This window comes from Bos javanicus, chromosome 24, assembly GCF_032452875.1.
Source record: "Bos javanicus breed banteng chromosome 24, ARS-OSU_banteng_1.0, whole genome shotgun sequence".
Lineage (NCBI taxonomy): Eukaryota > Metazoa > Chordata > Mammalia > Artiodactyla > Bovidae > Bos > Bos javanicus.
In genome coordinates this window covers 37,441,111-37,456,022 of record NC_083891.1, presented here as the reverse complement: position 1 = coordinate 37,456,022, position 14,912 = coordinate 37,441,111, and the positions used below count along the sequence as shown (strand labels likewise).

At 41.2% G+C, this 14,912-nt stretch overlaps 1 protein-coding gene across 3 annotated transcripts; it reads right to left on the bottom strand.

The window, feature by feature from the left end:
• Positions 1-4,122: 4,122 nt before the first annotated feature.
• Positions 4,123-14,288, bottom strand: LOC133237616 (myosin regulatory light polypeptide 9). Of its 3 annotated transcripts, XM_061399844.1 has the most exons (5): positions 14,139-14,273; positions 12,699-12,849; positions 8,539-8,737; positions 7,898-8,059; positions 4,123-5,154 (listed from the first exon to the last, which is right to left on the bottom strand). In XM_061399844.1, exons 3-5 carry the CDS (start codon positions 8,720-8,722, stop codon positions 4,982-4,984), a joined length of 519 nt encoding a protein of 172 aa, XP_061255828.1. In that variant the 5' UTR covers positions 8,723-8,737; positions 12,699-12,849; positions 14,139-14,273; the 3' UTR covers positions 4,123-4,981. The 3 variants fall into 3 exon arrangements, with proteins under 3 accessions (XP_061255828.1, XP_061255827.1, XP_061255829.1); XM_061399843.1 differs by lacking the exon at positions 12,699-12,849 and having other exon boundaries at positions 14,139-14,288; XM_061399845.1 differs by lacking the exons at positions 12,699-12,849; positions 14,139-14,273 and adding an exon at positions 9,479-9,605.
• Between the last annotated feature and the right edge of the window lie 624 nt (positions 14,289-14,912).

The following is a 14,912-nucleotide window of genomic DNA, read 5'->3' as shown; positions in this document are numbered from 1 at the left end:
GGTTCCGTCCCGCGTCACACTGAGGAAGGTTAAGAGGGCGGCGGCCGGCGGTGTCCGCCTGCAGGAAAGCCTTTTCTTTACAAACTGCACGCCCAGAGAGTTCTATCTGCCCTCTCCGGTCTTAATCCTCACGTTATCTATCAGGTGTACGCCCTGATCAAGACAGTTTCTCCTTTCAACCACGGTAAAACTATTCATTTGCTTTCCTTTGATTTACTACAGTACAAACTTACATACACACACAAGCGCGCACAGGCATTATACCATGCTCTTGGTCAAAACAAAGGACACCACCAAAATGCATTACTCCAGTTTTGTTCTAGCGTTCATATTCCTTCAACCTTGGAATATTATCAAAGTGAAAGTCACTCAGCCGCATCCGACTCTGTGACTCCATAGACCGTAGCCCGCCAGGCTCCTCTGTCCATGGGATCTCCCAGGCGAGAATACTGGAGTGGTTCCCTTCTCCAGGGGATCTTCCCGACCCAGGAATCGAACCGGAGTCTTCTGCATTGCAGGTGGATTCTTTACAGTTGAGCTACCAGGGAAGCTCTTGGAATATTATAGTTGGATAAAACTAGTTCTGGATAATGGGACACTGTCTTGCCTCAACGTGTGCTGGATGCTAGGGAGAACAATCCAGTCTTTTATATTCTAGGAAAGTGATGAGAAATCTAGGAATCTTTGATTAGAAATTCCTAGGTCGTAGGAACCTTGTGCACTCTATACCAGTTGTTCTTAAAACAGTAGCACCAGTAAGAAAAACCCGTGGGCTTCCTAAAAAAGCCCAACCGCCACCCCCCCCCCCCCTCCGGCAGATTCAGGTCAAGGGTAGGGCAAGAATCTGCATTCCTAGTAAATCACCCAGCATTCTCCCTGGAGTAGCACTGCCCCCAGGTCCTTAATTGAATGCATTTTCTCTAGAGTCTGAAACCAATTGCTGAGAAATCATATCTGGTTCTAAAATATTTACCCTTTCCCTCAGCTGCAGTCTCCCCTTTGGCCCAATAATTAAATTTTTCCCCACTCATCATAACATTTTGGCTTCAGAGGTCTTTGTCACAGAGCTCTTCTAGTGTGCACTATTAACCATCCAATAAGTCCTCACCCTGGCCATCTTAAATAAGATCATAGCTGATACCCTGACTGCACGGTCTTTGATCTCCATATTTGTTACTAGAACTGTGTTCCAACACAATGGTCACTAACCACATGTGGCTATTTAAATGTAAATTTAAAATTCAGTTATTTGAGACATATTTTAAGTGCTCAATAGTCACATGGGACCTAGTGTCCTTATTGGACAGCACAGAGAGCATTTCCATCATCACAGAAATTTCTGGCTAGCACTGTTAAAAGTAGAATAAGTATCCAGTCCTTGGGAAACGGTTAATTATGGCATACTCTTATCAAAGATAATTGTTTACTGTGGTCATTAAAAAGAATGGTTCAAAAAAAGGTAATATACTTAAAAATGGTGGGTATGCCAAAATATGACAATTTAAGATACATTAAACTAAAAAACAAGTTGTCTACTTACTACAAATATAAAATGTATGTAGATAAATATGGAAGAGAAGTTATGATGCCTGCTATTTAAGCAGTCACACAGAAACTTAGAATAAAAAGATACAGGGACTTGGGAAAACTGGCTGTTGAAGGATGAGCGCCAGCAATGCTTTTCAGGACAGCAAAGATAAAAACCGTGGTTGCAGGGAAATCAAGAACTTGTACACTTAAAGAGGACCTAGAAAGATACAAACAGTTCTGACATACTGGACCTACTTGGAAATCTAAAGTAAACTGTTTAAGGACCTACTCTATACCACACATTTTTATGTATATTCTCATTAAATACTAATAACAACTCTTTAATAAAATTCTAGTTTGAGATAATATACTATCAAACCCCTGTAGACTTTTCTACTAACCTCAGTCTTCCAATCTCCAACTAGGATTAACTCCTGTTACCTACCCTTTACTGTTTTCAGAGGGAGCACTATCCATTTTTATTTTTCTAAGAATAATCCTACAGCATGTGATCTAGGTTTTCTATCTGTTAGACATCACTCCTTTGGTTTCATTCGCTTTTTCTCTAAACAAATGCCCTGTGGTCCTGCTTTCCCTATAAGCCTCTCCCACTGCCAAACAGCCCCAGCTGGTAAACAGAATACCTACTGGATGCTAGACCATTTAGCTTTAGTGTGTTTCTATATTTACTACAAACATAGAGGGTATTGTCCCTAAACAGGTGAGGAAACTGACACTTATGGTGACCTGCCCAAGGACACGAAGCTCATCAAATAACAGACTGGCAGAATTGACTTAGCCAAGTCTGACTCTAAAACCCATACTGCTCCTAATCACAAAAATGCTGCTTTATATATTCATAGATTATGTTCCGATTATGAACCAAGAGCATTACTTCCATTTTACAAACGAACAGAGGTTGAGGGGGTCAAATAACTCTCTTAAAGTTACAAAGCCATGATGGAGCACGAACAAGGTTAAAACGTAGCTGGACTGAACCCCAAGCCTAGACACTGTCCCTGTCTCCTGCTACATTTAATTCTGCACTCAAAACTCTACCTAACAGCCCAAATGAAAACCTAGTATTCAAATTTTTCTGTGGTTTAACACTATTGACTAACCTCACTCTTCCAACTATTCACCTGGTTTCCATCACACTGTGTTTGTGGCTTTATCTGTCCAAGCCCTTTTCAACATCTATCTGATCCTCCTTACAACTTGCCAGCACACCCTGTAGTCTAGTTATATTTCTTGTGGTTCTTTCTCTCTTCATACTTTGTAAAAACTGGTTGCCTTTCCTTTTCATAATTTGCTTTCACTTGTCTCGTATAGCCAGGCCTATTCCTGTTTCTTCCAGCAGCACTCATAAACTGCTGCTCTCATCCAGGTATAGAGGCTCTTCGATCAAGTAAAATCAGGGCCCTGGAATTGGAATGGCACTGTTGTCATAAGCAAGTGGGTAAGGAGGCTGCCCCTATTAGGCTGGTTTTATCAGAAGTTTTGCAGTGGTTTGCTTCAAGTATGGCTTTTCATCACGGAGGCTGGTTTTTCTATCAAACGCACTCACTGTTGGAGTACACGCTTTAGCGTTTTACTGACAATCATCTTAATTATGCAAAGCCTACTTTCCATGTGGAGAATAGTGTTACTAAATGAGGAGACATTTCATTCAGGGGAGACCATCCACTGTTTCTAACGGTGGCTGGTTCTTTGAGCAGTTATCTGAAATGGAAATGGAGACACTGCAAGAGATCATTTCAGTAGATGAGGCTACTTTCCACTCCCCGCCCCCCACCCCAGTATGGGAACAATGTTATTTGTTCTTCACTGGAAACTTGTTAATAAAGCAGAAGCGATTTTTTTTTTTCCAGTTGAAATGTAAATTTAGTTCAACAAACAAAATTTCAGTATCATAGCTACAGCCTGATAAAAGTACTTTGCTTATTTAATCCACTGAATGAAATTCAGGAACACACTAAAGGCAAGAGTTAAGGCAGGTGCTAAGAGCCTAATCTTAAAAGGCACGAGAGCAGTCTCATCACTGGTTCTTCCACTCCTGTTCTATAAAGCTGGCCTCATGAGGTTAAAGAATCCAGCTCACCTATTCTGCTAGGTGTGAAGGTCTAACGCCCTGAAGGCATTCAGTAATTGCATGTTCCCTGAGGTAACAGTCTTGTCCAAGGATAGTCTTGTTATTAGTAGTATAAAATGTAAAATTATGAATTAACAGTCCAATATTCATCTTCATAGGCTAACTGTCCATCCACTCTTCCCACCTAACTTTCCCCCAGTGTTTCAAGATCTTTCTTAAACTCACGAATCCTCAAGAGTCAGATTTTTGAAGCCCAAAATAAATGAAACTGTCTACCATTTCCTGATTAACTCTGAAAACAGTCCTGCATTCCTGCAAACAGCAGAAGTTATTTTTAGGATTGAAATAATGATCTCACTTTCCCAGGCATGTAGCTTCAGCTGTTCTGACTGTGGGCAGGTCAGGAATGTCAAAGATTTGTCCATGAACTCATGTGAATCTCTGCATAAATAAACACCGTGTTTCAGTAGGGACCGTGTGTTAAAAAGAAACTACATACAGAAAAAAAAAAAAAAAACTCTATTTCCAACACTTTGAAATACAATACAGAAAAATCAGCCTTTTGGATAAAAGCATTCCATAGAACCTTTGGGGGCTAAAACAGTTTTAAAAATTAGGACAAATTAAAATTGCACTCAGTGGCCTGGTCTAGTTCTAAATGACATGAAGGAATGTACAAAAAGCTTAGAACAGATTTGGAGGGATGCTGGCAGGTCCAATATTGAACTTTAGGATTTAAAGCTACCAAAGCTATCATATATAATATATATATGCAAATTCTATAGGAAGTTTTTTAAAATGCAAAGTGCAGAAAATTCCATAAAGGCAGTTAAAAATTGGATTTTTTTTTGAGAAGTGGGGAAGACTGAATAGAGGAAATAGAACTGTTAGGAGACCTGGAAGGAATAAGGGGGAAGTATAACAACCATATCATTGTCTAGGATTTGCCTTACTACTCTTCTTTAGATGATGCACCAAGACCAATAAAAGTCAGTTTTGGTAAATAAAAAAGTTTTAAACAAGGAAGTTTTTATCATAAAGTTTAATTATGGTTCAGAAAAAATTGAGTGAATAACCTTCTCTGAAAAAATATATTGACTCTGTAGACTGCAGTTACTGGGGGCGGGGAGGGTAGACGGCAGCTGGTAAGTTAAATTACCCTATTTTCTACTCTTAAAATGACAAGAAGTCCCATATCCAGTCTGATTATAGAGATGCATGTGCCCCAAATGGCTGAGAATAAATACAAAAGAAAGGCAGAAGCTGTAAAGCTAAGGGCATGCAACAGGCTCTAAGAGAAAGTCTCAGAAATACCCAGAGTGGCAACAAGGAACGTTTGGCTGGAGTTTGAAGTTCTTTTTAGTCGTCTTTGTCTTTCGCTCCATGCTTAAGGATGCGTGTGAACTCGATGTAATTGAAATTCCCCTTTTTGTCAATAGGTGCTTCTCTGTACAGCTCGTCCACTTCCTCATCTGTAAACCGGTCTCCCATTGTGGTCAGCAGTTCTCTCAGGTAATCCTCCTGAATGGTGCCTGAAGAATAAAGAAATGGAGATCAGAAGAGACACTCCTCTGAGGAATAATTACAAGGAGCATCTACCACTTGACCAAGCACAGGGTTTACGTTAAGGACTATAAGCATGCAAATGTATGAAATATAGTCTTGACATGACTAAGCCAGCCTCAGCACAGCTGCCTAGAAAATGCTCTGTTGCTTAGTGACATTAACCTTCTCTGCTCTACTGACCGCACCCAACAACAACCTCCTGATCTCTTGGTAACAACAACTAATCCTGTGCCTAACCAGAAAGCATGAAGTATGATGCTTCCTCAACATACCATCTATGATCACACTTCTTCTACAAGCAAATACACTAAAATCATCTTGTTCTTATTTAGGCACTAAGTCATGTCCAACCCTTTGCGACCCCATGGACTGTAGCCCTCCCTCTGTCCATGGGATTTCCCAGGCAGGAATACTGGAGTGGATTGCCATTTCCTTCTCCAGGGAATCTTCCAGACTGAGAGATCAAACCCATGACTCCTGCTTGGCAGGTGCATTCTTTACCATTCAACCACCTGGGAAGCCCTAAAATCATCATAAATATCAGTAAAATGCTTCAGTGGAAAGAATACTGAAGTTGTGAGGTCCAGTTTTAACAAGGTATGTTACACTTCAGGCACTTCACTTTACCTTTTTAAAATACACAAAATGAGATTAAACAAATTTTTAAAAACAAGTCTAATTTTAGATTCAGTAACAAATATGGTTAGGCTCAGTGCAAAACCACTGAGTAGATAGTTGAGGATTAACTATGTCACAGACACTGGGATAGGCACTGGAGCACTAACAGTGAGCAGAGAGAAACATTCTCTACTTTGGACCTGTGCAAGTAGGGGTCTCATGAAACCTGACTGCACATCAGAATCACCCAGGGAGCTCAAAACAACCCCAGAGGCCAGCCCTGACACTGATACTTAAAATAGCTCCCTAAGTAATTTCCGTTGGACTAGTTTAAACAGTAATTTCCATGAGCAATCATGATCGAGACCCACTCCTGCAGTAACCCAAAGGTATTAAATGACAATTCAAGCACAGAGATTTTTGAAATTCATAAAGTTTCTATTTTACAACTACTTCTTTGTGTGTGTGAAATTAAGCTAAAACACTGATATATTTCCTATAAAATAAGTTTAACGTGTAAAGTCAGTTCACAAAAGAAACTCTAAATTTATGGGTTTTTTGACTAACTCAACCCTAGATTTAAAAAAAAAAAAAAAAAGTTCTCCCAATCTTAGACTTTTAGATTGTAGAAATAAATCCTCCTCTTTAAGCAAGTCATTCAACCATCATGTAAACTAATCAACTATGTGCAGGGACTGTGATAGGAGCTGGGAGGGTTACAAAGAGGGGAACATGATGCTGTTGAAGATGCACAGCCCTTATCCAGAGAGCCGGGAGAGACTGATGACTGGAAACAAGCACACAGCTAAAGCATAAGCTCAGGAAGGGTATGTGCCAGCAGAGACATACATAAACTACGGTGGAAAGAAGCGAGAGCTTCTCAAGTTTTCCCAGAGGCCAGGAGAAAACAGTATAAAAATGCAGCTAAGGCTCTCTTAAGAATGTGACCACTGAGATGACTCTGAAGAACAGTTAAGACACTTTAATGGTTTTATGCCCTTCCACTAAAAAAATAACACATGTTCACTGTTTAAAAAAAAAATTTAATACACAAAAGTTTTTGGCAAGAAAAAAAGTCTCTTCTGCCTGCCCTTCTTCTACCGGTTCCAGAAATAACTGTTCAGAGTTTTTGATTTCAAGGGGAAGGAGGTGATCTGAGGAGGAAGGCAGAGGCAGAAATGGCGGAGGTAAGTCCAGGCAACAATGCATGGAGACTGGAACGAGGTTGTAAAGATGATGCAAGAGTCAAGAGGGTGGTCTACTTGAATAGGCCAGACGAGGCCCTATCGTGGGACGCCTTCAAAGTCAGAGTGGAGAGACTGTGCTTCCATCCCCACACACTACAAGTAGGCTGTTTAAACCAGTCCAAACACTGTGTAACCAAAGGGTGTGCCTTCCTTCTTAAAAATCTTGCCATGTGAGTTACCCTCTTATTTTTTTTCTCTTATATACATTTCTGCCAAAAGAGCAGGCATTCATGTAGCTAGCCTTTCGGGTTTCTTTGAGAGTCCACTCTGTGCAGGCAGTAAGCTACTATCTCATTCCCTCATTTAATCTTCACAACCACATGAGGCAGGAAATATTATGGTCCATCTTACCAATAAGAGCCTTAGAGAAGTTGCCTGAAATCAGACAGCTGATTTCAGAAGAGGATTATGAAACCAGAGCACCTGATTCCAGATACCAGATCTAAACAATCTCAGAGCAGAGAGGTACCTGATAAACCAACATAGGACCATACTAACACCACCACCTACAGTAATCTACAATGTTTTCCAAAATTGCTCCTGTAAAAGATATTCATTTGACACACTTACTGAGTGCCTAAACCCTGTGGAATTATTCTAGTAAAGGAGTAACAGAAGTTTCCTAAAAAAGTTCCAAATTCACCTAGTAAATTGTAAATTAAATATTTAAGGGCAGAGGCAGTGAAGTGAGTGCCTAACATGCCACAGGTGAAACCTGTCCCCCAAAACAGGTCTGGTATAAACCTGAGGGTGTTACATGTTGTCATGTTTCAAGTTATTATATATTTTAGCTGCTATAACCAAACAATAATCAGTTGGTAATTAAAGGTTACCTCAGACTTACCAGTTGCTTCTTCATCAAAGCAAGCAAAAGCATTTCTGATGACATCTTCTGGATCTGTGCCATTTAACTTTTCACCAAACATTGTGAGAAACATGGTAAAATTTATGGGACCTGGAGCCTCGTTCATCATGGCATCCAGATACTCATCAGTTGGATTTTTTCCTAAACAAAAACAGAGGGTCATAATTTTAATCACATCACAAAATGCATCATGGTAAACATTTTGACATGACAGACGATCATTTATACAGTTTTGCTATTTGTGTTCAAGACAGTAAAACTATTTGGAAAAAAGTCTTCTCGGTGAAAAGGATCTATATTAAGAGTCTGGAGACCCTGTGCTATTCCACTGGGAAGTCAGGAGGAATAACACTGCTTTCATAATCACGATCAGAGTGCAGCACACGCGTTCATGCACAAACACACAAACGCAGCTGGTCTCCAGCCTGATTCTGAGACTTGGCCAGAAATCTGCAGGTGGTCCAAGGACCTTACTTTGGGAAACAATGCTCCAGATTTTGAATCTTAGTGAACTGTAACATCATTAGATTGGCTTCACAAAACTTTTAAGACTTCAGAAATAAATAGAAAAGGTTGTTTTAGAAATTGTCTGATTTATTAATATTAAAACTGATAATCACCCAGGGAAGCAAGCATGTCATGCAAGTCTTCCTTGTCAATGAACCCATCCCTGTTCTGGTCGATCATGTTGAAGGCCTCCTTGAACTCCTGAATCTGGGACTGGTCAAACATGGCGAACACGTTGGAGGTCGCGCGCTGGGGGCGCTTCTTGGTGGTCTTGGTCTTTGCTCTTTTGCTCGACATGGTGGCAGTTGAATCCTAACAAAGAGGAGAAATACAAGAAATAGCAAAAACTAAATTGAACCAACCTTCCAGAGGTATTTGAGCCACTGAGAGAGGGGTTTAAAAACTATTTCACAGGACAGTATCACTTGGCAAAAATCTGTCAACTAATTGATACCATTACTCAGAGGATCAATCTAAAAAGAGGAAAACCAGATTCATCTTTTGAATTCACTCATCCTTAGTAGTAAACAGTCTGTCACTAATTTCAAGTTCCAACTTACCACCAACATTAATCCAAAGCTCAGGGCATTATCAACAAGATTTCCTGTCCCCAGTACTACTGGAAAGCTGATTAAGGACTGATAACAATTCAATCCATTAGCTTAATAACAATATAGAAAACAAGAAACAAAAGACGTCAGGACTCTGGAGAAAAACTGCCAGTTCTATACCTCAGTGTTATTCAGTACTGACGAACATTAACTCATCTTCTAAGCCAAATCATCTGAAGTGATTAAGTCCTCTAAACAAAAACCAGAGCACAATACAAAATTTTTAAAGCAATTTAGTTTTTAAGAAGTTTTGGAAAGCATTTTAAGAGATATGGAAACTACCTTTGCTCTCTAATCATCTAAATTTCTCCCCGTAAAACTTAAGTTGAAAACAAAAATAACGTCTAATAATTCCCTTTCAACACTAAATCTTTTAAGACTATAAGCAATTTGTTTGAAGTTAAAAATCCCACAGTCATCAGACAATAAAATTTTACCATACCATCCTTCAGAGCTGAGGTAGCGAGGGCAGTCAGCAAAACCTCTAACCCACAAGACTAAGACACTGTAATCAGTTATATTCTCTCAAGCAGGTCTAAAATAGGCACTACTGATTTCACACTCTGACCAGGACAACAGTTTTAAAGCTTACGATCTGAAAACAACATTTAGCTATGATGTAGCAAAACACTATGCCCTTGCTCTAAAAATAAGCCTGTGGATCGCAAAGAATGAACTACCTAGATGTCAGTACTGCGAAGTGAACTTAGGACACAATGCTTCATATGAGTTTTAAAACTTATTTCTTACATTCTTTCCTTGATTACACCACACCAGCCAGACTACATTCAATTACGGAAATAATTAGAAAAGCTCTGACTGTGCCTGATTTTTTTTTTTTTTTTTAAAGCTTAACTCTATTCTCAGATTTTTAGAAGGAAATTCCACAAAGGAGAGTCACAAATTCCAATTCATCAAATATAGCACTCCTGCCATACACTGGAATGTGCTGCTGGTAAGCTATATCCTACTTGACATAGAAGTTAGGATATATGCTCCTCCCTGGTTTCCAAATTTCCTTTAATTACTCTTTCGTGATATTTTCATTTTATAACACCTCTAGATGTTATTATCTAAACTACAGAGAGCTGTAATTCCCCCTCTAATCTACATAGTAGTTTAAAAACAAGTAGTTATAGCATATATTATTTCTTCCTCTCCTAAATGGACTCCAGGATTTGGGTTAGTGGTTGAGTGGCACGTATTTACCAGTCCACATCTCTTTAGTATTTTAGGTATGCTCCTGTCTTTGCAAAACAAAGCATATGTTTAAAAATAGTCTATTTTGTTTGACAACACTGTATTACCCTAACTATGCACAAATATCAGTTGTTTTAAGAACAAAGAAACAGATGAAAAAGACAGGTCAAATGGTTGATAACAACTGATTTTTTAAACCTACAAGACCTCATAATACTCAATTTAGTATCGTTTCTCTAAGTATCTTTTAAAAATACTTAGGTTAGATTATAAAGTAACACACACTCTCATTCTAGAATTTTGATACATTTCCTAGTCTTTCTTTTAATCATGCATTTAATTAAAATCAGTCATTTTAATCATGTATTCTTTTTTTTCCCCATGTATTCTTTAAATATGTGAATACATTGTAAGATTTTTTAAAGTTATAAAGGTATTTTTGGGGTCAGCACTGACAATACCCTCAGAGTTTTTCTTTAGCTCATTTGATCCTTAATCATCAACCATTAATATGATCAGCAGAATTACGTTCATGTGCATCAAACGTCACGAATGCTGATTATTATTTAAGAATTAAGAAATGTTAAGGTACGTGTGCTCTCTTTGAAGAACTTAAATATAGTTGGGGAGGCAACTGTGAAGAAATGAGATGATTGGTTCAACTTATTTGAGTTACATAGTTTTCATTCCAAAAGTATGACTCTCAAGTTAAAACAATGTGTAACAAAAATGAAAAATAACTCAAAGGTGGTACATGATTATCAAATACTATGACTTCAGAAAAGTTCTTTGTTTCTGAAAGTTTTTTGTGGGTAGGTGGGGGGAAAGGTAGGGGAAAGAACTTGAAAAACCCTAAAAGCTACAAGACATCCTTAGAATTAAGAAATTTAAATGTCAGTCTTAATTCTGACAAATTAGGGTAGTTAATGCTATCAAAATTTGGTAGTATAACACTGGGCAAGTTACTACATGGACCTTTACTTTTTCAAGGAGTTGGATTCTGATCTGTGTTATTCTCCCACCAGAAATCTGCATCCTTTCAGAGATAGAGAATTCAGTTTTGCTGTCAAGTTATTTCAAAATAAGGAAAGGCTATTTTTTTTCCCCTTACCAAACTGAAAGTATGGGTACTTCAGTCACTACCATCAACTCTGGTGGTAGTGTGTGTGAGTCGCTCAGTTGTGTCCCACTCTTTGAGATCCCATGGACTGTAGCCCTCCAGGCTCCTCTGTCCATGGAATTCTCCAGGCAAGCACATTGGAGTGGGTAGCCTTTCCCTTCTCCAGGGAATCTTCCCAACCCAGGGATGAAATCTGGATCTCTGGTACTGCTGGCAGATTATCACCTGATCCACTTGACTGGGGTGGAGAGGGAGCCAAATGAGAAACAGCATTATGATCCCAAGGAGCCAATCACTTTAGATACTGTCACTGTCCTCCTTGCTATGATTCAGGTATGCTGTCCACTTTTATTTTCCCCAAACAAGTCAGCCTGTAACTCTCTTCATATAACAAGCCTTCAACAAATGCGCAACTAGGCTAGGGAAAAAGAAAACTGAAAATATTTTACACATCAATGTAAGTATTATTTATGTACAAGGGGGAAGATTGCTATGCAGGCACCCACGGTTTCCAAGCTATGTCTTCACTCATCATCAGCTCAGTCTAGAATTTACTTTTGAAGCATTTAATGAAAGATCTTTGGTGTGAAGGGCTCTGTGTTGTATGGAACTTGAAAACCCTGGGACTTATCCAGTCAACGTCTATGAAATTCACAAGGATTTCAGAATCATGAGAAAAAGTGAATGAAAACAGTTCAAGGGTTGTTAAGGAGAATCAGTTTACAGACTCAAGGAACATAACCTTGTCTTAATCAGGGAAGGGGAGTGCTGGTGGTAATGAATTTCTGGATTTATCCTTCTAGCTGGATCAAATAGGAAGAGAATCATTCAGGGTTATGACAAAAGGATGGATACAAACCATGTCAGGAAGAAAGACTGGATTAAGTGATGGGCGAAATGAAAAATAAAGATCCACTAAGAGGCTTTCCCCACACACCAAGGGCAACAAGAAGATTTTTCACAATTTCTAAATACTCTGGTTTCATTTATAAAATGGGATTAACCCATATCAATATTGGCTTCCCCAGTGGTTCAGCAGTAAAAAATTTGCCTGCAATGCAGTAGACAGAGGAGATGCGGGATCAGTCCCTGGGTCGGGAAGATCCCCTGGAGGAAGAAATGGCAAATCACTTCAGTATTCTTGCCTCGAGAATTCCATTCTGAGGAGCCTGGAGAGTACGCACGCATACGCGCGCCACGCACACGCACACGCACACGGAAATGGCAAAACACTTCAGTATTCTTGCCTCTAGATTTCCATTCTGAAGAGCCTCGAGAGTGCGCGCACGCGCACACACGCGCGCACACACACGGAAATGGCAAATCACTTCAGTATTCTTGCCTCGAGAATTCCGTACACTGGAATGGGTTGCCCCGCCCTCCTCCAGGGGATCTTCCCGACCCCCTCCAGGGGATCTTCCCGACCTAGGGATCGAACTCGCGTCTATTACGTCTTCTGCATTGGTGGGTGGGTTCTTTACCACTAGAGCCACCTGGGAAGCCCAGAATACTCCAGTTAGAATTCTAGAGTCCAGCATTTATAGTGGTAATAAATGTAAACTAATATGAAGACTTCATACAGGACACTACAATTGATAGTATTCTGGAAATATATGTTCTTTAATGAAAAACTCCCATCTTAGGAAACACTTGCTAATGAGATGGTACATAACATCTACTTTGCAAATCCAGACCAAATCTACTGTCTCATTTAATCAATGTACTTTTCTTTTTTTACAAGCTAAGTTTATGTACTTTTTTGGCGCTAACCACAGTTTTTTAAAAGTACATTTTCAGGGGTGTTTCCGTTCCAACTTAACCAAGTTTTCAATTCCTAAGCAAACTTCCGGTTGAAGGTAGGATTAGTCCTCTAAGACTGCCACACCCAAAATGTCCTCAGCACTTGACAAAGGCAATTCGTTGTCTAGGTTCACTAGCCAGAAAAGCCTCACTTTTTAAAGTTTTTCTGGCTAGGTTTTCATCAAAGGCCTTCCAGAACAATGAAACAAATAGTAGTAATTTTAAGAATCACTCATTTTCTCCACCTTTAGATGTACAACTTTCTGCACTTAAGTTAAAATCTCAACTGAACGCTTATTTCTGTTTCAAAGTTCTGTAAAGAAATGATACACTCTTTGATAAATCAATTCAGCTACTTTGAAAGTAAACACTTTGAGAAACGGACTTAACTCGGAGGCTCCGCCCCAGAGTAACAGTTTTTTGGGAGTTTTCCTGAAGCCTCAAACTAAACCCCAAACTCCTGTTTGTCCAACTATCACTTAAAAATCAAAACATTCCAATTACAAAAGTGGATACTAAACTGAAGTTGCTAATCTGAGGTGGTTATTCCCACTAAACGTAGCCACACAGCTGCAATAACAGCTGCAGCGGGCGGGCGTCCGGGGACCGCACCAAGCTAGAGTTTTTGCGCAAACTCTCTGGAATCGGGCAAGTTTACGTTAGAAATTAAACTTAGTCCCAGCGTCAGCTCCGCGGGGCTCGGGTTTCGCAGGCCGGCTGCCGCCCAAGCTCGCGGCGCCAGCAGGCTAAACCACACTTCCCGAGCTCCAAGTTTGGGCAAAAGAGTGAAGCTGGCGTCCGGGCCGCTTCCGGCCGCGGCCTTCGGCGCCGGAGCGGCCCGTGGGCTCGAAACCCAGAACTCGCACGCACACCTGCCCAGGTGCGCCCCCGGGAGCGCTGCTGACCACCCCGCCAACCCCAGCCGCCCCGTGGGGATGCACCTCGGACGGGCCTCCCGCGGCCGACCGCGAGCATTACTCACCCTAACTCAGCCGCGAGAATCCGAGAGCTTCAGGAACCTTCTCGCTGCCTCAGCTCCCCCTACCAACTCCCTTCCACTCCCAGAGACGCTACAAACCGACACTTCCGGCCTTTGCTTAGCGGACCGGAAGGAAGGGAGTCACCATTCTCGGCTAACAGTGTGAGCCTGGCCGGGCCACGGGGCGGGCGGGGGGGGGGGAGTTGCCGGTGTGCTCAGAGGGCGCAATTTTGACCGAGTGCACGGAAAGGACGTGTCGAGAGGGAAGCTTAGAACATAGTAGAAAGGTAATGATTCTCCAGGTCTGATGACTGAGTTTCCGTCTTTTTCACACCTCTTCTTACAGTGTAAACTGTTCCATCCCCCCTTCCTGTTCGCAAATGGTTGAGTCTATCTTGTGGGTTTGCCCCTCCGCACATTCCAGGGCCCGGCCGGGGGCGGGGCTCGGCGACCCAAGTCCTTGTAGGGAAATCGCGGAGAGGGCTTCGCGGCCCAAGTGGCTGGCCTTCGCCCCACCCTCAAGCGCCCCGCCCGAGCCGCCGAGCGGTTCTGCGCATGCGCAGGGGCTCTCCTCAGGGTGAGTGGGGAGGCTGGGGTCTTCCCCCAGTGGTCACACAGCTATCTGTGTACCCCGAGAGGACGACTCTGGGCAAGAGACTTGATCTCTTGGCCCGGTGTTGTGTTATGACGAGTCACTCCCCTCCCTACGGAAACAAACACTGTTTAGTCCCGAGGGCCCTCAGCCTATCTCCGACCTAGAACGAGTTCTTCAGGCGG

Excerpts from the sequence above, each read along its gene's own strand:
- LOC133237616 (XM_061399845.1), bottom strand. Across the intron at positions 8,060-8,538 it reads TGACATGCTTGCTTCCCTGG|GAAAAAATCCAACTGATGAG; the intron begins GTGATTATCAGT and ends GTTTTTGTTTAG. Across the intron at positions 5,155-7,897 it reads CTTTGATGAAGAAGCAACTG|GCACCATTCAGGAGGATTAC; the intron begins GTAAGTCTGAGG and ends TTTATTCTTCAG.